General features: G+C 47.5%; 2 protein-coding genes across 8 annotated transcripts in view; one reads left to right on the top strand and one right to left on the bottom strand.

The window, feature by feature from the left end:
* Positions 1 to 812: 812 nt before the first annotated feature.
* Positions 813 to 6,183, top strand: Msh6 (DNA mismatch repair protein Msh6). Its single transcript, XM_033468254.2, has 20 exons — positions 813 to 1,095; positions 1,429 to 1,608; positions 1,676 to 1,767; positions 1,834 to 1,899; positions 1,968 to 2,162; positions 2,238 to 2,372; positions 2,443 to 2,578; positions 2,644 to 2,924; positions 2,990 to 3,115; positions 3,174 to 3,255; positions 3,325 to 3,512; positions 3,587 to 3,837; positions 3,921 to 4,078; positions 4,153 to 4,241; positions 4,295 to 4,585; positions 4,651 to 4,866; positions 4,946 to 5,125; positions 5,198 to 5,375; positions 5,441 to 5,592; positions 5,662 to 6,183. The coding sequence occupies exons 1-20, from the start codon at positions 969 to 971 to the stop codon at positions 5,917 to 5,919; spliced, it is 3,381 nt and encodes a 1,126-aa protein (XP_033324145.2). The 5' UTR covers positions 813 to 968; the 3' UTR covers positions 5,920 to 6,183.
* A 77-nt stretch (positions 6,184 to 6,260) lies between these two features.
* The window catches only part of Jupiter (microtubule-associated protein Jupiter), a 41,958-nt gene continuing 25,586 nt past the window's right edge, over positions 6,261 to 22,632 (bottom strand). For 3 of the 7 annotated variants that reach the window (XM_033468261.2, XM_033468262.2, XM_033468259.2), the window contains exons 2-5: positions 14,376 to 14,776; positions 13,532 to 13,555; positions 11,648 to 11,734; positions 6,261 to 9,634 (exon numbers count right to left, since the gene is read on the bottom strand). In XM_033468261.2, the coding sequence (XP_033324152.1) occupies positions 9,444 to 9,634; positions 11,648 to 11,734; positions 13,532 to 13,555; positions 14,376 to 14,776 (703 nt within the window). In that variant the 3' untranslated portion in view covers positions 6,261 to 9,443. Of the gene's footprint in view, positions 9,635 to 11,647; positions 11,735 to 12,186; positions 13,556 to 14,375; positions 14,777 to 22,632 lie in introns of those variants that run through there. The other 4 variants (XM_076518526.1, XM_033468263.2, XM_033468264.2 and 1 more) reach the window with 4 other exon arrangements.

Here is a 22,632-nt window from a genome sequence, read left to right as displayed (position 1 = left end):
TAACTGTTAATAACTAATTAATTAGACAGGTAATTTGATTAAAAACTATATGGGAAAGTAGCTGAATGTTCGCTCTATATTCCATGTTCGATTATATTCGCCGATTGTTTACGAGAAGAGAGTTATTAACGAATCATCTGTCGATTTCACTGGTCTGCCGAGGAGCTCTGTCTGCGTCTCTTTCTCGCACCGAAAAACGCATACGTTTGTCCTTGTCGGATACCTCCATCTCTTCATGTGTCCCTATCTCGTACCAGGGAATTCGAAGCGCGGCTAAAAAGTTGGTGGCACGAGTCTGTCCTTGTCGCACACTAGCTCTGTCCTTGTCTTATTCATTGCGATATAGGGAAATTTACTCGAAAATTCAAAACGCTAGATGGCGCCGCTGGCGCGCTGAAATTGCAGCGTACGGTCTTTCAACAATTAATTATTTAAAAATATTCTACGATTGATTCATGCATATTGGAAATTTTTGACTATACTTTGAACTGTTGCGCACACTATTAATTGTTTTCCTTAGGCTTGTTTGTCACGCAGACAATTGTAACATACTTTTTAGGTCGTCCGTTTCACCGCTACGTATCGATAGTGTTCGGTGTCCACGCATAACTAGCGTATACATGCATTTTAGTCCATATTTAAGAGGAGCCTCATTATACATATATATATATGTATTTTCTATGTTAAAATTTTTGAGAATATTTTAAGATTCACGACACATGAACAACTAATTAAGTTGATTGAAACTGCATTTTAAATTGTTTTGTAAAAATACTCTGGTATTTATTATACGTTGTCTAGTCTATTCCATGATTTGTTTCTGGTCGGATCATAGCGATTGGTGAGTGGTAGACAGATATTTACCAGTAGACACTCGATCTGAAACTTCGATTCCGAAGCGTACTCACTGGTTTCTATTGAAAACGTATCGGTTACGAGGAATTTTCAAACAACGAATTATTTAAATTATGTCGAAAGTAAATACGTTATATAATTATTTTTCATCACCAAAAACTACGAATCAACCGGCTAATAAAACGGTCCAAGATGACAAATCTTCGACGCCGAAAAGGACAAAAGAACAAAGACACAAAGGTACATCAAGTTTCATACTTTATTTAGATTAATAATAAATAATACAATAAAAAAGATACACTTCGTGTTACACATATATGTTATGAACACATATTTAATTAGGTGATACGGAATTACAGCAAAACAGGGAATACTTAAAAATATACTATTAATTCGTAGTGTAATCGGCTGTTTAATGAATACGCAATTTTCTATTTTCGTACGCACATCGTGACAAGAAAGAAATGAATTAGAATATCATTTTCAGCCTATCTAGATTTATAGGTAGGCTGAAAATGAAATGTATACATAGACACAGTGTTGCAAACATAAAGTGATTATTCTTATATACAGCCAAAACCCCCGGCAAAGGAAAGGAAAACAAGAATGGTGAAGGAAGAGATAGAAAAAGAGTTTACAAGGACGATCAGGAAGAGGAGAAAGATCGGGAAGAGCCGAGACAACTCAAGAAAAGAAGACTAATTATTCCAGATGTGGAATCTGGGGATGAATCTGGGGATGAATTTAAACCTGGTTAGCATAAAACTTTGATAATTTGAGTAATTTAATGAGAGAATTATTTTGAACCAAATCAATATAGATCCACAGGAGGAAACGGAGGAATCTGATTCTGGCTCGGAAGGACATCCTGAAAGCGAGCCAGAGACACAGAGCGAAGAAGAATCGCCAGTGGTAAAAAGATAAATAAACACATCTGCGAACAATTGTCTAAATTATTTAACACAAATTATATTTCAGAGGAAAAAAAAGCAGTCTAATATCAAGTCCAATCGTTCGGCTACTCTCAAGAAGTATGGGAAAGTGGTAAACGCAAGCTTGTTAATTATTTTGGTTGATAAATCGCTTGAGAAATTTAGATGTCACTTTTGCAGGACAAAGTCGAGCCAAAACCGTCTCAGCCGTCTCGTGCTCAAGGCAATAATGTTGTGGATTCGTGGCCACATTTGAAGTATGGTTTCCTTCAGCCAAATAAAATGAAAGACATTAATAGAAAGTCTCCGGAAGATCCAGATTATGACCCCAAAACAGTCTACGTTCCTTTGGACTTTCTGAACCAGCAGACACCGGTAAATTGCATATAATGTAGACTACAGTATTATATACGTATATATCAAACATCCTAAAATCTCTCATTTTTACAGGCTATGAGGCAGTGGTGGGATTTAAAAAGCAAACACTTCGACTGTGTCCTTTTCTTTAAAGTAGGCAAATTTTATGAATTGTATCACATGGATGCTGTCACTGGTGTTAAAGAGCTTAATCTCACATTCATGCGTGTAAGTTCTTGGAGTAATCTCATTCCTCGAGTTGTCACGATATCCTGAAGCAAACAATTGTTTGTTCCAGGGCGAGTTTGCTCATTCTGGATTTCCTGAGATTGGATACGGTCGTTTCTCAGCGAGTCTTATAGAGAGAGGATACAAAGTTGCCAGGGTAGAACAAACAGAGAACCCAGAAATGATGACTCAACGTTGCAGCAAAAGTAGGGCACAAGAACAAATATTTTTTATTGCCCAACCGTGTAACAACATTTTATACATTTTTCAGTGACTAAGCCAACGAAATTCGACAAAGTTGTGAAAAGAGAAATCTGCCAAATAAGCTCAAAAGGTACAAGGGTGTATACTCCGCAGGATGTAGAAGCCTCGACGCCGAATTCAAATTATTTAATGTCGCTCGTTGAGAAATGTCCACCTGGGGCAAGCACATCTCATTACGGGGTATGTTTCTTGGACACCACAATTGGAGATTTTTATCTTGGCCAATTCGAAGATGATCGCTGCAGTTCTAGGATCTTAACGTTGCTTGCCCATTACCCACCGGTTCACGTAAGTATTATTTCTCATTTAGAGACAGATGGTTCGATTGAATTAATCAAGTACTTATTTGGCAGGTGGTATACGAGCGTGGTAATCTGTCCCAAAAGACACTACAAATTTTAAACAACACTTTGGCAGCGTGTATCAAGGAACCACTTCTGCGTGAGACTCAGTTCTGGTCAGCTTTGACTGTTTTAAAGGTACGTATAATATTTCATGTGCTTCGATTTTTGTTTATAATTAATGCTTGTTCTACAGAATCTTCACGAAGGTGAATACTTCAAACAAGCAGACTCTAGTTTCTCGTGGCCTCGAGGATTGCAACCGTATCTTAATCAAGGTAAACGCTTCATTTACAAATTATTTATTTTAATTGTCGACGTACTATGTATATTCTTTTTCTGTTTAGGTGATAGCTTAGGCTTGACTCCGGCGGATGACAAGGAATTAGCAGTACATGCTTTAGGTGGATGCGTGTACTTACTTAAGGACTACTTTCTGGAACAACAATTGTTGGCTCAAGGGCGATTTAAATCGTATATCCCGCCTGACTATTCGAAGGAGTCTTCAGGAGCATCCAAGTTTGCAAATAATATGGTGATTAATGTTCGACTAACTCGACACATATTTATGGTCTAATCTAAACAATCCCAATACTCTTTAATCAATAGGTTCTAGACGCCATATCGATCAATAATTTGAGAATCTTTGGAGACGGCTCTCTTATGAAAACACTGGATCGTTGTTGCACACCTTTCGGTAAAAGATTATTGCGCGAATGGATCTGCAGACCATCCTGTCGCAAAAATGTGATAATAGAACGGCAACAAGCCATACAGGAACTAATGGATCGTTCCGAAGCAGTGCAGACTGCTCGCAGCATCTTGGCTGGTCTTCCGGATCTTGAAAGACTGTTGAGCAAGTGGGTAAAATTTAAAAAGTCATTATCTCGAATATTTATATTTAATTAATTATATATTATATATTATATATAAATATATATAGAATTCACGCGCTTGGAAACCCAGCAAAAATGAACAACCATCCCGATGGCAGAGCAATTATGTTCGAGGGCCACACGTACTCCAAGAAACGAATCCTAGACTTCACCACCACTCTCAGCAGCTTCGAGGATGTCCTGAAAATAGTTGCTTTATTCGAAGGTACTGTGCACACTCGAGATTGGTGTCGTATGCTATTAGCACTTGTAGATTATTAAATATTTTTCATATTTTAGACTTCAACAGCCATTTAATAGGTTGCTGCACCAAAGTAGAGCCGAAGGGAGAATTTCCTTCGTTGAGAGAAACGTTGGATTACTTCAAGGTAATTAGAACTTCCGACCCATTAAACGAGGTACTATCTATACAATGTTGCAGACTGCGTTCGACCACGAAGCGGCAAAAAAGGAAGGCTGCATCGTGCCAAAGGAAGGAGTGGATGTTGAGTACGATTCCGTTCTGATGGAACTTGCACAAGTAAAGAAAGACGTAGAACGCTACCTTGAGAAACAGAAGCGACACTTTGGCGTGAAAGTCACGTTTCATGGGACCGATAAGAAGCGTTATCAGATCGAGATCCCGGATTCTCAGGTGAAGAAAGTTGGCTCCGGATTCGAGCTGATGTCTCAGAGGAAAGGATACAAACGCTACTACACTGCTGAGGCCAAGGTATTAAAACTGTCGATCAAGTTATTCATGAAACGTCGGTCGGTTCTAATCGAATTCAATTTCAGGAACTCTTGAGCCGACAAATAAACGCCGAGGAGCACAGAGACAAGGTACTGAAGGATTTGAACAGGAGGATATTTGCTCGATTCAGTGATAAGTATGATATGTGGAACACGGCTGTTTATAAGCTGTCTGTCTTGGATGTTCTTATTTCTCTGACAGAGTACGCTCTCAGTGGTGATATGTGTGTACCGGAAATTGGAGACGGTTCGAATGGACAAGTAATTACTTGCAGAATTTGCTCCATTTGAAAAGACATACTCTGCAACAACGAATATTTTTACATATATCTTTTCGCAGATTTATATCGATATGAAAGAAGGAAGACACCCGTGCATACCATCGGATAATTTCATTCCGAATGACACTGTACTGGCCGCTGACAACTCAACTTCTTTTATGCTACTCACAGGACCGAACATGGGTGGTAAATCCACACTGATGCGACAAGTAGCTCTCCTCACGATCATGGCCCAAATAGTATGAGTTTACCACAAGATCGATGATACACGATAATGGTTCTGGTATAAACAAGTGATTTTATTGTTTCAGGGATGCTATGTTCCTGCTAGTTCCTGTCGCCTAACGATAGTTGATCGTATTTTCACAAGGTTGGGAGCGAATGACGATATCCTAGCTGGGCAGAGTACCTTCCTGGTAGAACTGAGCGAAACTGCAATTATTTTGCAACATGCTACACCGCACTCATTGGTTCTGCTGGACGAACTGGGTAAGACTATCTCTTGGGGACTCAACGATGTATCAAATGACTATAATATTTTCTATATTTTTCAGGACGTGGCACATCGACGTACGACGGCACGGCAATTGCTGCTGCGGTGGTGGACGCATTAACAAAGATGAAATGTCGAACATTGTTCTCCACACACTATCATTCCCTGGTGGAAGATTACAAAAACAATAAGGACGTCACTTTGGCTCATATGGTATTTTCGTTGTGTTACACATTTGGTAAGATGTTACAGAAGGTTCTACGAATTTTGGAATTTTTTAAGGCTTGCATGGTGGAGAATGAGGAAGAGGACGAGGTGTCCCAAGAAACTGTAACATTTCTTTACAAGCTTAGCGAAGGTGCTTGCCCTAAATCGTACGGTTTCAACGCGGCCCGATTAGCCGGTGTTCCTGCTGTAATTACAAGCCGAGCACACGAGATCTCGAAGAGGATGGAATTGGAAATAAATCAGAAACGTGCGTTCCTTTCTCTGTGCAAAGCAGATGGCCCAGCGATTAGGGCCTTGATTGCTGCTTTGTAGAGACGCGTCTGAATAAATTGTGCCGAGAGATCTGCAGTGATTTCATGCGGGTGTACGCATGTTTTGAGTAATTTATAGGAAGGTTATGAATCTTTATGAAAAGTCTCAAGTTCCCTTGCATCTTGTAAACGTTTCACACAAGTATTGCATTTTCTGAATTTCTTTCCATGCATTTATATAGGTCGCAGCAGGGCTCTCTACATTGCGTTGTTTGATACGAATATATACACACGCTTGTTTTGATAATAAAATTCGTTCGAAAGATCTAGTTCTTATTGAGAGAGTTCTATAAACTCACTCGTTCCCTCTCGGATGTTTTTCACAGTAATTGAAACACGAGCTTGTTGCTTACAAAATTTTATTAAGTAATGCCAGAGTACAAAAGGGCTACTTATGACGAATACGATGCGATACAAACAATGCGATTTTACTCACACCAAACGACGAAGAACAGAATTTGTATATCTCCGGGAAATTAGGAGAAAATGTGATGATAGAGTCCGAGTTTCTATGTATTTGTGTCTGAATGTCTGTGCCTGTGTGTATACTTTTGTATGCGAGCAAATAAGAGTGTAGCTGTGAAATAAATACAATTATAGCGTTGTATATAGTGAAACAAAGAAGAAGCAAGCTAGGGCCGGAAAAATCGACGCGTCTATGAAAGAACAGTTCTCGAGAGTTTCGACAGGATTTTCATTTTGCTATATACTCGTTTCTTCGAGCTGACCGCAAGGTGTGTCGTGTCGCGCGCGTGTGTGTGTGTGTGTGCGCGCGCGCGCGCGTGCAGTAGATAATAATCGATAAACAGATACTTTGTAATCATAACTCGTTACGATCGATAAAGTCCGGGGTAAGGAGTATCCAGCGTGTGTACCTTTCTACGTACGATTAGTAGAAATGAATAATTATATCCTCCCGTTTGAATGCGAAATCGCGTCTTCCACCTCTCCTTCTCGTCTTCTTATCGAATCAACGAAATTAACAGAAAACACGCAATGAAAAAAGAAAAGGAACCGTGCTATCTCTCTCATTCGCTCACCCTTTTTCTCTTTCTCTCTCTCTCTCTCTTTCTCCTTCTCCCACCCTCCTCTCGCTAAATAGACACGCGACGCGACGACGTACATGCGGGCGAAAAAACCCAAAGAAACTATACATTCAAAAAGGCACAAAAATTAAGAAAGCACTTGACATGGGTTCTTTTTTCCTTTGTTTTCGTTTAATCGGTTACAAGGATCGTGTTTTTTTTATTTATTTTTGTTTGTTTGTCGAGTAACATATGCCTACTTCTAATGTACAATTCCGAGGTGTTCATCGAGCGTTATCTAAATAATTAATTATCCTGCGCGTGTGTCTGTCTGTCGAGCGCTCTCTTTTCCTTTCTTCTCTGGACGTTCGTACAGTTTCGAGTTCCTTTTTTATTCTCTATCGTCGAATTAAGCGTCCTGTGTAATTAGTAGTCTTACAGTCAAGAGGTTGGCCTTTTTACTTTAGCAACTTTTCTGTCTGTCTTTCTCTCTCCCTTGCCTCGCGTCGTTCAGTCCCTTTAGTCATTAATTATTCCTCATTAAGATAACGATCAAAGACGTGATCTTCGAATGTTTTCCAGTCTACTGTTAATCATCATGATCATTACCGTCGTCGTCATCATCATCATCATCATCATCATCATCATCATCATCATCATCATCATCATCATCATCATCATCATCATACACCGTGGAGATACAGTGTCGTGTCTCTTAAAAATTTGTCGAAAATAAACCATCGGCTCTGGCTACGCACACCACATATGAGGGGATGCTCTCGATCTCCATGGAAAGTAACTCTTGTGCAGAACACATACACTCCTCTGTATATCCCTTTTCCAATACTTTCCAACGAACAAAGGGGTGATAATGAAAGTACGATTACCCGTGCAACCCTCGTACGCACCTCAAAATTAATTACCCATTACCCCAGGACTAGGTCGATTCATGAATTCATGAATTTTTCCCATTCGTGATAGATTGCAGATCTTCATGCAAGATTACAAGAAAGCATTTGTATTATTAACCCCTTGTGCACTATAACAACGTGTCATCCACAAAACATAACTTATTAAATTCGGTTCTTTTAAGTGGAAATGAAGTTTAAGTTGACTGTTATAAAGATACAATAAATAGCAATTTTATTCGCATAGTGCAAAGGGTTGAATAGTATGGGAAATGTCAAGATCCACAATTGCAGTTGAAGTTGGGATACAATTTCGAGGAAATCGCTGAACGTGCGAGGATCAACGACGAAGAAGAAGGGTTGCGTAGCCAGAGTGAACCGTGTAAAATGAAATTCGAGCGTAGGACTCAATCGTGAATGGCGAACCTGTCTCTGTTCAGAAATCGATGTGATTTCGGGAATCGTAGCAGTATCCGGAATAGAAATTCTCACCTATATCTACGATTAGTTACTTTCTCCCTTAAATCCAGTGATTCGAAAGAACGAGCTCTGCCGTGTGTAGTACACAATACCTTAAGAGTTACGCATTTACAAAAACAGACTGCATGGGAAACAAAGATTCCATTCTAGGTGAATGATCTTTCGAACAGAACGACTATATGAATTCCGTCTTGCGCGATCAAGATCTAGGGTATCGATCCCCAAGGGATTTACTCTCTCTCTCTCTCTCTCTCTCTCTCTCTCGATCTTACTGCTTTCCCTCTTTCTCTCTCTGCTTTTCTTCCTCGTTCTACATCGGCGTCTTTCCGCTTGTTGGCCCTTCCAGTGTATTTGCGATTAGAATTCATGATTTTACGAATCCTAGTCGTTCTACAAACAATTCAGAGACAAGATAAGAGCTCTTTTGCCCTTCCAGGACCTCGTTCAAGTATGTTTGCCGAATTTTCTGTACTCTTCGAGAGAAACCCGAAGATTTCATGGATATGGAAGTTGAACAGACTCTGAAGAATGGCTATAGGACATCTCTACAATTTAGTGTACTAGAATTCAGAAAACTTGTTAAGATAGCGGTAGAACCTTGTTTATCTAAACAGGGACTTCTGTCCTTTTCTGAACATCAAGAAGGAGAAGAAGAAAGAAGTACTCGGATAAACAAGGTTGTACCGTATCATCGCGAAGCGTACATTCTTATTTGCTTCTACACAGAGTGGTTCGGTTGAAGATAGCCATCTGCATTTAATAGTCTCGGTAGCTCCCCAATATTCCCTCCGATCGCTGCTTCAGCATCCGTTCAACCTCGGCCGATGAGACCTTCCAGTGGCAAACTATAGGCAGCTTCGCCGACCCGACAGGCAATTTTAGCGACCCGACAGCCATCCGAATGAACGCTCCCAGGGCTGTCTCCCTCTGCAAGGGTGTAAAAGGGTTCGCAGAGTCACGGGCTCGACGGATCGTGAGTTTTGATTCGTTGGAAACCGAGGGGTGGATCCTCGGAGAGAGTGCTTGTACTGCGAAAGGGACACTGGAAGGGTGAACGGCGGTAAAGACGGACGCCGATGATCAGCTATCGTAGATCCCAGGTCGCAGCGGTTTTACCAGAGGCCGGATGAGTAGCCTCCAGGTGGGACGCGTGCGCGACCGCCTCCGGATGCCTTTGCCGCGGGCGACGAATCCGCGGATTTCTCGCCGATGCTAGAGCTGGAGCTGGACGTCCCGTTTAGCACAGCCGTGGTAGGCCCGTTCTGCGATTCCGCGTACCCAGTCCCAGTCACCGGATTACCATCTGCGAAAAACACGGTCGTTCATTAGTATCGAAGTTCAGGGATTCGCGGGAATTCGCTTATATCTCTTTCACGTTTTGGTCTTCTCGGAGGCCGAGCCATGGAGAATCAGAGCCCGGAGACTGCTCGAACACTTTGGCGTCTTGGAATACTTTGGTGACGCTGGTCAGCAAAGTGTTCGACTTTGGATTCTACGCGTTCCAGAAGTTTAGGTAGATCGGAAAGATTACCACGTTTTACCACGATTTACACGGTTGAATTTGTTTTTAAGTAGCCAAGATTATCAACGTAAATAACGAACAAGAGTAATTCCCGCCTAGAATCGTTTGGCACAAAAGCTTGCAGTCTATTCAGAATTGTTTTCGGTCGTAGTATTTGTACAACGATCTTATCACAGGTAGATCATAGAGCCGTTTCGGAGATTGAGTTTATAGATTGTTTTTTTTTTTTCACAAGCTAAAATAGCAGTTTGGTATAGAAAAACACGGTGTCCGAGATCTTAGAACGCGTTCGACCTCCTCGAACGATTAAACGAGAAGAGTCGCTTTCGATCTCCGTGCGTCGACTTTTGCGTCCGATCCGGAGAGAAATCGGAAAGATTCGCTTCGTCACGCGGTAAAATGAATCGAAACCGTCGTTGGACGATGAAAAGAAGGGAACAGCCTACCCTTTCGCGTTAATTGCAGTCGAACGATTTGATTTCTATCAAGGTATAGGTTGATATTTTCCAACGCCGGCATGCAATAATTCTCGGGTCGAGCATAAAGACGCGCAGAAAATGCGGCGCGCGAACGAGTTTCACGGAAAAATGTGAAATCCGTGCGCGATCCGCCTAGTCGCGTTTTCCGTTGGTAGAGATTGGTATCCGATACGCGCTGCCGTTGAACAACGAGATATCTCACTGGCAAAATCCGCATGCTGACCGTTTCTCGAGTCCTCGATTTTTCTCGCCTCGTTTTAGCCGTTTCCTCCGCGAACAGATGTCGGCGATCGAAGGCGATCGATGGCGGCCGAGGGGGCCGAGGGGGCCGTGGGGCCCGAGGAGGAGATAGGCACTCGACGAATCGGTAATTTACTCGACAGGTAATTAAGCGTAAAATGGAAGGAGCAACCAGTCGGGTTCGAGATGCATTGATAAAAAGAAAAAAAAAGATACGAAAGAGCTACTTCGAGGACTTAGGCTACGCAAGACAGGAAATACGTGTGTTTCTACCGTGTGTAGAAAAACGAACTTACCGTTCTGTTACCGTACTATATGTGTGCGTCGACTTACGAGCGACTTCGGAGAATTGCTCGAATCCTTGGATTCTCGAATCCCGACCGACCGTTCGTTTCCGCTCGAAACGATCCGGATTCGAGCAAGTCCCGGAACGATCGTGGCGGATCAGAGGGGATTCAGGATCGGAGGGGATTCAGGGTAGGAGGGGATTCAGGGTAGGAGGAGATTTCGTCGAAAGGAAAGACAATGTTGTTTCGCAGGCAAGAAAATCGATCGATCGATCGATAGGTGATAACCGATGGATCGATCGATCGATCGTGCACGCGAGGAAACGAAACGCTCGAAAGCATCTCGCTGTACAATCTGAAATCTCGAACACGCGAACTGGGAATTAACGGGATCGTTCGAAGAACGATCCACGAACTTTATCCGTAAGCGACACCGAACTCGTTTCGATTTTATAAAGTTTCCAATTTATTCGAGCATTTCTTACGAGTTCGTAGAATCGTCTGATAAGAAACGAATACCGATTTAACCGCTGGAATAGTTAAGAACGCTCGCGTAATCGCTAAAGGAACAAATTCTCGAAAACGGAAGAGACCGTGAAACGGAACGAGACGACGGGAAATGTGCAGATCGAGGAAAGGGACGAGGGATACCGACGATTAGCGGGCGAGAGGGTAGGGGGTTATTTGGGGGTGGGGGTGGGAGGGATGGATGGCACGACGGCTCGGGGTGGCTGAAAGAAGATCGTTGGTCGGATATAAATGAGAGCAAAACTGGTGGCAGACGTTACCTCGACACCTTCGTGCGCTGCGCCTGATCGGCGTCACGTCAACTCCGTCGCCGGTGACCGGGTTGCGCGTTATGCAAGACGATCCACCTGCCGGGTGTGTTTTCGAGCGAGTAGGAAGGCACAGAGGACGGCAGATCACGGGCCGGTGCACGCAAAAGCGACACGCACCAGAATTCACCACCACCACCACCACCACCACCATCACCACCACCACAACCACCATCACCACCGTCATCATCATCATCATCATCATCATCATCATCATCATCATCATCATCATCATCATCATCATCATCATCATCAACATCATCATCACCAACCACCCCCATGCATCGAGAAACGCCGCAGCATACAAAAACACCCGCACAACCATGACCCAATCGTGTGTTAGTGCACGCGGCGGCTACTTGGACGAGCTGACCGAGACATCGCGTCTTTGTCTTCGGATTGCGGCTTTAGCATTCGACCAGACTATTACACGTTTGAATAGACGATCGTAATCTTAAACAATTTTTCTCCGTCGAATGATTTTAACGAGAACAATTTCACGATACTTTAGATTCTATTCTATGTATAATTTCGATAGAAAGTCGTCAAATCCGCGGTCCAATAACTTCTGCGATCACGATCGATAAAAGTAGTCGAAGAATCGAAGAACGATACAAATTGGTCTATATTCGCTCCGATGCTCAAACATTTCAAATCTAAAGCAAAACGATAGCTATTCGAAAATTTGGATAACGAGTCCCCCGACGACTTTGCGAGTCAACGTTTTCCTGCGCGTCGAAGATTTAGCACAGTTTTTCGAGATTCGTTGCAATGGCCGATGTCTCGGACGCTGGTCGTGTAAAACAAAAAACGACTACGATAACTGGGATCGAAAACAAAGTGTTGCGCTGCGCTAGGAGTGTGCGGAGCGGGGCAAGCATAAGCGAACGCAAAAAACAGAAGGAAACGAACGATACGAGCCAATAGCGTGGTTCAAACGGAAGAAACAACGAAAACGAATTGGTCGCACGTCGACCGCGGCCACGAATTATCCATCGCTGATTAAATGGTACGTTAATAGACGTTTGTTACCAGAGATCGCGTGGTACGACCGCGTGACACGAATCAAATATTGCACATATGTATAAAGGTTTGGTATCCAGACGTCGAACGAAGAAGAAAATTTTGTCCGCGCACCGAGAGAAAGAGGTAGAGCGAGCGAGCGAGCAATAGAGAGAGAGAGAGAGAGAGAGAGAGAGAGAGAGAGAGAGAGAGAGAGAGAGAGAGAGATAGAGAGAGAGAAGGGGAGGGTGAATCGTTGCAGCGATCACGAGCTGGATAACATCGAAGGTGAAAAAATTCGCTGAGACGGAAACCGTCGCGAATAATAGGACAAAATCGATCGACCGAAAACCTTCGCGGTCGCGCTTACAAGATTGCCGCTAAATACCCTTCGCGATTCCACGCGCCGAACCAAGCACGGTGAACAAATAATTAAAGAAACAGTGGCAAGGGATCGCTAAATAATACTAGTCGGAATTCTTGGGGATTCTGAACTATCGAGTGGTTCATCGGTCGGAGACGGGTAGGCTTTTATATCGAATTTGTTTTCGAATGTCCGCCATTCGACAAATTGGCATTAACGTTCGACTCGCTGTTCGATCGAGAGAAAGAAAGGCTATTTTGGGAAATATGTAGCATGTACATCCAAAATGCGAGTTTAAAATAAATGTATTTAAATTTGGAGCAGAGGATCGAGAAGTTTGCCCGTGTCCGATCGATTCGCGGAAGGTCGATCGTTTATAGTGGTAGTAGGTAGGTTCGCCGAATCGAGAATAGTGTGTCTGTTAATGTGTCGTGTGTAATCTACTAGATCGTGTCTCTTTGCACACTTACGAAATCGTTTGATTCTCCTGAAAGCTGCTTGCGAACAGTTCAAGAGGACAGACTTCGGTGAAAGCCATACATTTTGTTCGATTAGTTTTTCAACGGAACGAAAGAAAAACAGAAACAGAAACAGAAACAGAAACAGAAACAGAAACAGAAACAGAAACAGAAACAGAAACAGAAACAGAAACAGAAACAAAAAGAAAAGGAAAAACGAGAGAGGGAGGGGGAGTTCCCTTTCGTTCGTGTCTCTCTAGCTCCAGAAAATGGTCGCGTGGTATTGCACGCGAGACCGAGGTGCGAGCGATCGAGTGCTGCGCGAAACGAGCAAAGGCGTAAGTAGGTCGACGATCGTCGTCGATGCCGTCGTTTACGCGAATCCCGAAGGAAGAGCCGGCGACACAGAGACACGGATTTCAAGGTACCCTCGGATACGGTGCGAGTCTCTGTCGGCTTCGAGAAGAAAATTCCGGTTTTTCTTAGGAATCTTGGGCGATTCGCGAGGCTCTCGAATTCGTCGCTGCTTCGCTTTCGTGTTCAGCGACGCGTTCGAGCGGCGGGAACTTGTATAGAAGCGATACGAAAATCGAATTTTCTCGCACCGTACTCCGGGACATTATCCCGGGTTCGATAGACGGACGGAAACGATGAACAAAAGAAGGGGAACGAATAATAGAATAGAATAGAATAGAATAGAGTAGAGTAGAATAGAATAGAATAGAATGGAATGGAATTGAGGAGAAAAGACAAGACGAGAAGAGAAGAGAAGAGTAGAGCAGAGAAGACGAGAGAAGAGAAATCGCGTGGTAAGAGCTCGGGGTGAGTTAGTAGGCGTGAGAGAGATCGGCCTTACCTGTGATATCGTTGGTCAGGTTGTTGCCATTGCTGGCAGCGTATCCATTGAGGACGCCCGCGATCGAGTCCGAGCTGGCGGTGCTCTTCGCGGGCGACGTCGCGGCACCCGACGATGCCGACGAGGACGAAGAATCCCCGCTGAGGGAGATATTGCTGCGCATGTGATTTTTCGCGTTTGGGGTGGTGGATGGGGCATCGGGAGGGCCAAACAGGCGTTTGTATGAATCATTACCGGGCTTGTTGCGCGGTGTATCGTTGGAGCTGTTCTTGTTCGGACCATCGCCGAATAACGCGCTGCCGAGCTGCGACTGGTTGTGGTTCTTGACGCGTCGGGGGCTTGTTTCTTCCGGTGCTGCGCCAAAAATGTCGCTGCTGCCGCCACCAGGAGGTTTCAACACCCTGAAACAATCGCAAGTCGCGGTTACACGTTGGATCGATCCTCCTCCTCCTCCTCCTCTCGTTGATCCTACGCAAATTCTCTTATTTCGTTCGATCGCTTCGCACACGCGACTCTCCGTTGTCGCCGGAAAGAGAAGAGGGACCGGACCCCTAGCTCCCTCCGTAACGTCGCATAGAATTGCGGCCAAGGAATTCGTTCGTGCCGTATCGACGCCGAGAGGAAACGATCGAGAACCCCTGCACGATGCCCCAGCCGTGGCGGGACTCGATCCAATTTGCTCGATAAATCTGCGCTGATTTCGACGTAACGAGGCTCCCCCCCCTCCCCCCCCCCCCGTCTCTCTCTCTCTCCCTCTCTTTACTCCTCTTACAGTCGTTTGGACTCGACAAGCACGAGCGGCACGCGACGAAGCGCGTGCCGAGATACGGAAGGGGACGAGTCGCCGGCAATTAAAACAGTGGAGGAGGAGGACGAACGGGTTACTCCTTCGACCGAAAACTTCGTGTTGGAGCTGAAAGCCCCGTGGTTTTTAAAAGCAGCTTCGTTAGCAGCTGTTCAATTAGGGAGAACGCGAGGAATCCTCGGTGTGTTTTCTCCTTTCCCAGGATTCGGCAACGGAGTGACTCATGCTCCGATCGGGGGGGGGGGAGGGGCTGCGAATCGTTCCTGCCATGGGTTGGGATCTATGGTTGCTTCGAATCCTTCGCGGAGAATCCGAACGAACACGAGTTTTTGCAGGTTCTTTGGAACCGGGCGAGCCCGTTCGTTTTTTCTTTTCGGGACGAAAGGGGTGCTTGGCTTTTGTTCTCTCGGTTCTTCCTGGTTTCCCGCTACATACTCTCGTGCTCGCGGAAACAGATTATCCAATTACGATTAATTAACGTTCTGTATGCGCGTGCGCTCGCACAGCAGCGGCCGAGGCGTGCCAAAAGCCGTTGGCTCCGGATCGCGATCGCGAACGATCCTGCAGCAGTTGTTCCACTCTAATTAACGATGCAACACCGCGGCTCGCACCGCGGATTGCACCGCGGCTCGCATCGCGGCGCGGTTCGGTTCCCGAGTTCCCGATTGGATGACGAGGGGAATTGGGTGGTTGGGGGTGAAGGGGGGAGGTATAAAACCAAGAGAGAGGTGGCGTATCGTAGCGCGGCGTTTCATCGGTCAGCCGATAAATCAACGCTTCCTCGTTACGGTGTCTCGGATAATTGAACGTCCGACGCGGTTTGATGAAAACGCGCGGCCGGAGAACGACGAGGAGGAAGCGCTTCTCGGAGCGAGACGAGGCGAGGCGAGGCAAGGCGAAGCGAGCACGAGAGTCGCGTGCTCGATCCGTGCTCCGTTTAACGTTCGAAAAGACGCTTCGCCTCCGGTTCGCGACGAATGGAGAAGCATCGACGTCGGTTGTCGTAGGACACGGTCCTCGGACAGGATGGGTGTGTCTGCTGCAAATATATTGGATGACGTACGCCGACACCTCCGCCGCGCGTTCTTTGGCATCGGCGCCGACGCTCGCGTTAACGAGACCATCAACCTGTTTTACGAGCGCTGGAACGCATCTTCGATTGCCTCGACCCTCGCATGTCTCTCTCGAAACTATCGATGGTATCGTTGCGGTTGTAGTTGCAGTTGCAGTTGCAGTGCAGCGTCTCGAACCGAGACGAACCGAGACGAACCGAGAGTCGTAACGTAGAGAAGCTGGTTCACGATCTCCGATGCCGAGACACGACTTTTTCAGAGGAGCACGGCGTCACGAGAGACCGTAGAACGGCGCGATCGTTGGATCGCGTATCTCCGTGTATTCAGACTCGGACGATAAGCGGTGAAACGGCGACTTTAACGAACCACGATGACGTTCCCCGTCCGATCGCTGCCCGTTTCCCGTTCGTTCGCCGGCTAATCAAACTCGGGAGTCAGGGCCTGCGAGTCGTCGAGACCGTGATTTACCGGTACAGTTGCGCGATTCGACGGCGATCCTACAGGTCTTTATTCCGGACGAGCCGAATCCGAGACCGATTCTGAGGCCGACGAAAAAAAGCGGTTCGCCGCCAGTACCGTCCGCGATAGGAAGGTCCTGGCACAGAACGGAATCCGGCAAGGATAAAATAAGAAAGAAGGCTGGTACCGGGTTGCGCGACGTCCCCTTCGGTCTCGACGCGGTCTTGTCACGGTATCCTGAGGTCGTCCGATCCATGGGATCGCGACCGATCCCCGGCTGGCACGCGACGAAACCGAACGCCGAATCCGAAGCAGTAATTTCTGGGTCAGCAGATTTATCGCGTTGTTCGATTTGTCCTCCCCCACCTCCCACCCCACGCCCGCCATCCCCCTAAAATCTATTCTCGTCGCGAAGCTCTTAACCGGATCTCGCGGATGTTCGTGAAATCGACGATCGGCCGGATAGACCGGCTCGTCGATCCCGAATCCGCTATCTCTCGATCTTATTTACGCGGAGGAAGAAAAGCTGCGAGCTGCCGACTGCCGGCTGCTGGCTGCGATCGAGACGATCGTATCGCGATCCATTACTCCGGTTCCACGCACAATTCGCGTTCGAGTCGGCTCCCTCGAACCCGTCCATTAATCTCGACATCCTCTCTTATCGATATACAAGCTCTGGCCCACTTCGCGGATACGCCGCGAATCGTGTTCCCGGTATTATTCGAGCTCTCCCGATGCTCCGAGAAACTTCTCTCGACCGTTCACGCCTGCCGGAAACAGGATCGAGGGGAAAAATCGGAGAGAACGATCTATACCGGATCCGATAATCCGCCTCCTTTCACGATCCGCGAACACTGCTAGATACAAATCCTCGAAATATGTACACATATTCCTCGCATCGACGAGCGTCGCCGAATCGATTCGTTGCCCGAGATGCTTAGATGCGGCTTTCGGGGCCGCGAGAAAACTTCTGCCAACCTTGGATATTCGCTGAAATGCTCGAATCGGTCATTCCAAATATCGTACCTCGAGAAAGAACAGAGATTTGGAAGGATCTGGGCACGATACGATAACGATCCGTCAATTCGATGCGACGTAACGGTTTCGAAGGAAAGCGAGATTGTGGGAGTGCGGATGCCTCGATCCAGATTAGAGTAGCTAGAATCCGATCTTCGGATCCGCGCGAATGGATCGTTTTTCGCTGGAGGCAGAAGCAGGAGGCAGAAGCAGAAGGCAGAGGCAGAGGCAGGCAATGGGTAGTCACGGTCGAGTACTCTGGTCCTAGCTGCTGGCGCAGCTCCGTGTGAGGTCCAGAAAGGAGGATACGTCGATAACAAGGAGCGGCATTGTGCCCATTTCTGATACAGCGGGGCCAATCTTTTATCGCGTTTCGGACAATGGTCATTGTTCCGCGCGGGTTTAATTACCGCGGCGCAGCGCGGCGTGGCGCAGCGGTGCCGGCGCTCGGGCTAATACTTCCTCGATTTCACGTTCGGCTAAATATTTGACGTCGGCGAGGCTCGTTGAAACTCGAAACGATCCCAATTCCGATTCCGATTCCGATTTCGATTTCGATTTCGATTCCGATACCGATCCAGATTGCAGGGAACTTAATCGATGGTATCGGTACTATATCCATTACCGGTAACGATGGCCTCCGAATTGGCTCGATTCCACGTGGGCGACCATTAGAATCGATTAGGCCGAGGATCGAGAACGGAAAAGTCGTTTAGCCGGGCACGATCGATCACTCGCCGGGTCGTTTCATCGACGGGAGTCGTGAATCGCTTCCTGCCCGACTGAAACCTACACCCCCGCGTTCGCAGCTCGGCTTCCAATTAGGCCCGTCGTCGATTTTCCAACCGCCGTGCCGTGCCGCACCGGTTCAGAAAGTTCCATTGCCCGTTCGACGATCGCCAGAACGATCCGGAAAACAGGCTTCTCTCCTCCGCGTTGTCTAGATCTCGAGGGTTCCGATAATCGGCGGCGCGTTGGCGTGCCCGCCAGCGGATGGGAGGAAGCTCCAGGTGGATCTCGGGCGTGGAACTTACGAGTGGGTTTCGGTTTCCACGCGGACGGGTATCGGATGAAGGGAACCGGAGAATAAATTATCTGCGCAGCCGCTAACGGAGGAAAGCACCTCCGTGAACCGCGCCGCGGTTTCTCCGTTTTCTCTGAAACCGAACGAACTCGGACGCACCGAGATCGAATTCCACGGCAATCTCGTTGAGGCACTTTGCTGCGAGACTTTTTACCATATTGATCCTCCCCCCCTCTCTCTCTCTCTCATTTTGAAACCCTTTCATCGTCCGCTAGAATAAATCCCAAACCGACGGACTTGCAACGGGCTTTTCGTTTCGAATGAACTGGAACAGGCATCTATATATATATATAGAACCCACGATGTCTGTCACGAATCTGATCCAATAAAACGTTTGTTCGTTTCGCGATCGTAGATCGGCGAATTCAGCGTTCGAGCAGTGACGGATGGATGCGTAGACGGTGGATCGTGAATGAACGGAGGCTCGCGGCACGCTAGATCGGAAGCTCGATGCAAATACGAGGGCGAGTTGTTTCGATCGGGAATGGATCGAATCTCGTTCGACACGGTAGAAACGAAATCGATTCAGCGAGCGACATTGGACGGATAATCAAGACGTAATCGTGGCCCGAACCGGTCGGTCGTCGGTTCGGAGGAGACAGAAGAAGACCGGGGACAACCGTCGAACCGCTTGCAACGGGCGCCGAGGATCCGTCCCAGGACTTATACGGCGGAGCCGGATCGGTCGGATCGCAAGCAGCTTTTGCGCAACCGGTCGGACACCGTAACGAACGGAGTTTACGCGAAATTAACTAATTGGCCAATTACGCCTCTGCCCCCGACCGATATACGCCGAGCAATCGATCCTCCTTCCGGCGAAATAGTCGATCGATCGCCCCGATCCAGCGACGAGTCCGCGACGGGTACCCTTGTTCGGCGGATCGCCGATCGAGTTAATCGTCGAGAAGACAAATTGATCCGGACAAGGAGAAGAACGATCGGTCGGTCGTCCGTTTATCGCGTTAAACACCGACAAATGTCTGCGAATCAACAAGTTTGCCGAGTGTGACTCGACCGGATAAGAAATCATCGAATCCACGAGAATCGATAGCCTTGTTTTTTCCCAAAAGGAATTTCATACGATAACAACCGGACTATTCTCCCATCGGCTCCTTCTAAATAATGGAGAAGCGAGCATGCATGCCTGTCCGACGAGAGACGGCGATCTTTATCGGCGAAAGTGTACGGGATCGATCGGCTTCCAGGATTTCGCGCGCGGCTCTACGCTACACACACCTTATCGCGAACGAGCGGATAAGAGTCGATGCTCCGTAGATGCGGCGCGTAAATATCCATAGACGATCGGTGCGGCGTCCTGTGCGGGTTTCGCTGAATCTGTGATCGATCGTCTAGACAAAAACAGAATTCGAAAAACTACGAACTGGATCGGGAAAAGAGTTTCGAGAAAACGGAAAAGACGAGATCGGCTGCTTTCCGTTGAACCGATTTAAATCGTCGGTCGTAACGCAACGGGCTTCGCGCCGCGAAGCCCCGAGCAGAAGCATGCCCGGTATCGGATCCGAAGCGGATCCACAGCCGTGGGCCGACTCGTGTCCACCCTTTCGCGTCTACGGGGTATAGGCAAGGGACACATGGGGTGAGTAACCCCATCCCTACGCAGGGGTGGGTGGAAACGACTCGGTAACGCGACGCTTTTCGATCCACGCGGAAGAACGGGTTCGACGACTCGTTTTACGCGTGGCGCGACTAGCGTGAAACGAAAAAAGAAGATCCACAGGGAGAGAGAGGGAGAGAGGGGGGAGGGAGGGAGGGAGGGAGGGAGGGAGGGAGGGAGGGAGAGAAAGAGAGAAAGGGAAGGGCAGGGAGAATCGACATAGGCGAAGAGGAAGAAGAAGCGGGTGAGGCGACGCATACTTCGTTACACTTCGATCCACGCCGATCGATCCGTTCGTCTGGCCGGCTCGATGCAGGAAGTGGTCAGACCGACGTGGAACTCGCTTATGGCACCGAGTGGAACGCGCGATCGAGGTCTGGGTCTTCGTGCAGGAGACTTTCTCTGCCCTTTCAGGCTAGAACTTTTGTTTTCGAAGCCTGACCATCAATAGGGACAGAAAAGTTTCCCACAAACGACTGCTTCGAATCGTTACCTACGAAACCTCGTAACCGTTCGGATCGTCAGCTTCGTAGAAGCAGTCGAAACTGCGAGGAAGATCCGTTCGGAACCGACTTTGCAACCGGTCGGTGCCAGAAAACTAGCCCCGCGAGAAACCATCAGCAACAAAAGAACGTTCAAGCGAGAGAGCGATGCACCGACGCGTTGCGCGAGACACGAGGCGCGAAACGCCTCGTTCGCACCTGTGCCAGACAACGAAGCGAAAAGTCGAGTTCGAAGATTCAGCAGCCCCACAGGGAATCGAACAGGGCAGAGGGTCGACGAGTCCCGACCTAGCCGAACGTCTTCGAGAGCGGGACGCCTGCCAACTGGCAACTAGAAAACCGCTGACCCGACTCTCGAGTTTTGCCAGCGCGACTCAATTTCGCGAGGGGTTCCTCGGCGAAGCAATCGAGAACACCGTATCGCTGCATTCCGCAGAGAGGGCGGTCTCAATTTTCCCGCAATTATCAATCGACGAACAACCTTCCTAACGAGGATAACGAGACTCGGCGACAAGGGCCGCGAGCGAGCTGTGGGCGAGATGGTCCCAGTCCGCAGACCCGATTCCTGCACTCTCACTCCCACTCCCACTCGGTCGCGCGACCGCGACCGCGACCGCGACCACGACCGCATCTAATAATAACGAAGAAACGCTCCGAGCGACCCCTAATCTTTTATTCGATTCGCACCCTGTGCGTACCGAGTGTAGCGCGCCCTTTCAAACATTTTCGCATCGAGAGTGCGTTCAATATCTATCCACTTTGCGCGAATACGTTTGCCCCGCCGGATCGACCTTTCTATCGATTCGAGCAGAATCGGCGAGCCCACGCAATTCCCCGGGAACAGGGAGATCGAACGGAGGCAACGGCGACGACCACGGAAAAGGGGAGGATGGTACCCGCGATCGCGGGAGCGCCGCGAAAAATCTCGTCGATCCTCGCCTTTATCCTCGCATTTATCTCGCTTCGCCGTGAAAGCTCGCGTGTAGGTGTCGCCGAGTAAAACGTCTGCGCGATAAGCGCCGCGAAAAATCATGACGGCGGCAATTAACCGCGAAACGGCTCCGGCATGGCCGGAGGTGGCATCCGTCTAATTGCACCGGGCTCGGCCCGGGCACGCGTCCGTTAACCCGAGGCCGTTGACCACCGCTCTAACGAAGCTCAATTGTAGAAATCTTTTCGGGGCGACTACGAATGCTGCCGACTTCCCGATAGAAGCCGATAGAAGAAACAACGTGGTGGCATCGTCGATTGCGCGGATCGCAGTTTTACGGTGATACGAAAACGCGCTCCTAGTCCGCAAGTTCCGACAACTTTCCGCTAGCGATTTGAAGACAATAATACTGGGCACGAGTGGCCGAGTTATGAGGAGAACAAATAGGAAGTGAACGTGTACCGTTGGTCTTCGAACCAGAGGATTTCGAGAAAGTTTTCTGGTAGAACGACAGGCCCGCGCGAACGAGGGAAGTAAAAATACCATGGAGGATTTTCAGAAAGAAACGATCGAGTAATTAGTCGGCTAATCTGTTCCGAGGCACGTAAGACCCCGGCGAAGGAACGTCACGCTTTCTAAACCTAACTGTTCGCGGCAAACGGGCCTCTATTTCGGTTGCAGTCGTTTTCGGTCTCTGTTGGTCCTCCGATAAATTTAAATCTTTCTTCGCCGAAGAGAGAGAGAGAGAGAGAGAGAGAGAGAGAGAGAGA

The sequence above is a fragment of the Megalopta genalis genome, chromosome 2, assembly GCF_051020955.1.
Source record: "Megalopta genalis isolate 19385.01 chromosome 2, iyMegGena1_principal, whole genome shotgun sequence".
In the NCBI taxonomy this organism is placed as follows: Eukaryota; Metazoa; Arthropoda; class Insecta; order Hymenoptera; family Halictidae; genus Megalopta; species Megalopta genalis.
Note: the sequence above shows the minus strand (reverse complement) of the source record. Positions and strands in the feature narration are given on the sequence as shown.

Excerpts from the sequence above, each read along its gene's own strand:
- Msh6 (XM_033468254.2), top strand. The coding sequence starts at position 969 with ATGTCGAAAGTAAATACGTTATATAATTATTTTTCATCACCAAAAACT. Across the intron at positions 3,838-3,920 it reads CTTGAAAGACTGTTGAGCAA|AATTCACGCGCTTGGAAACC; the intron begins GTGGGTAAAATT and ends AAATATATATAG. Across the intron at positions 5,376-5,440 it reads GGTTCTGCTGGACGAACTGG|GACGTGGCACATCGACGTAC; the intron begins GTAAGACTATCT and ends TATATTTTTCAG.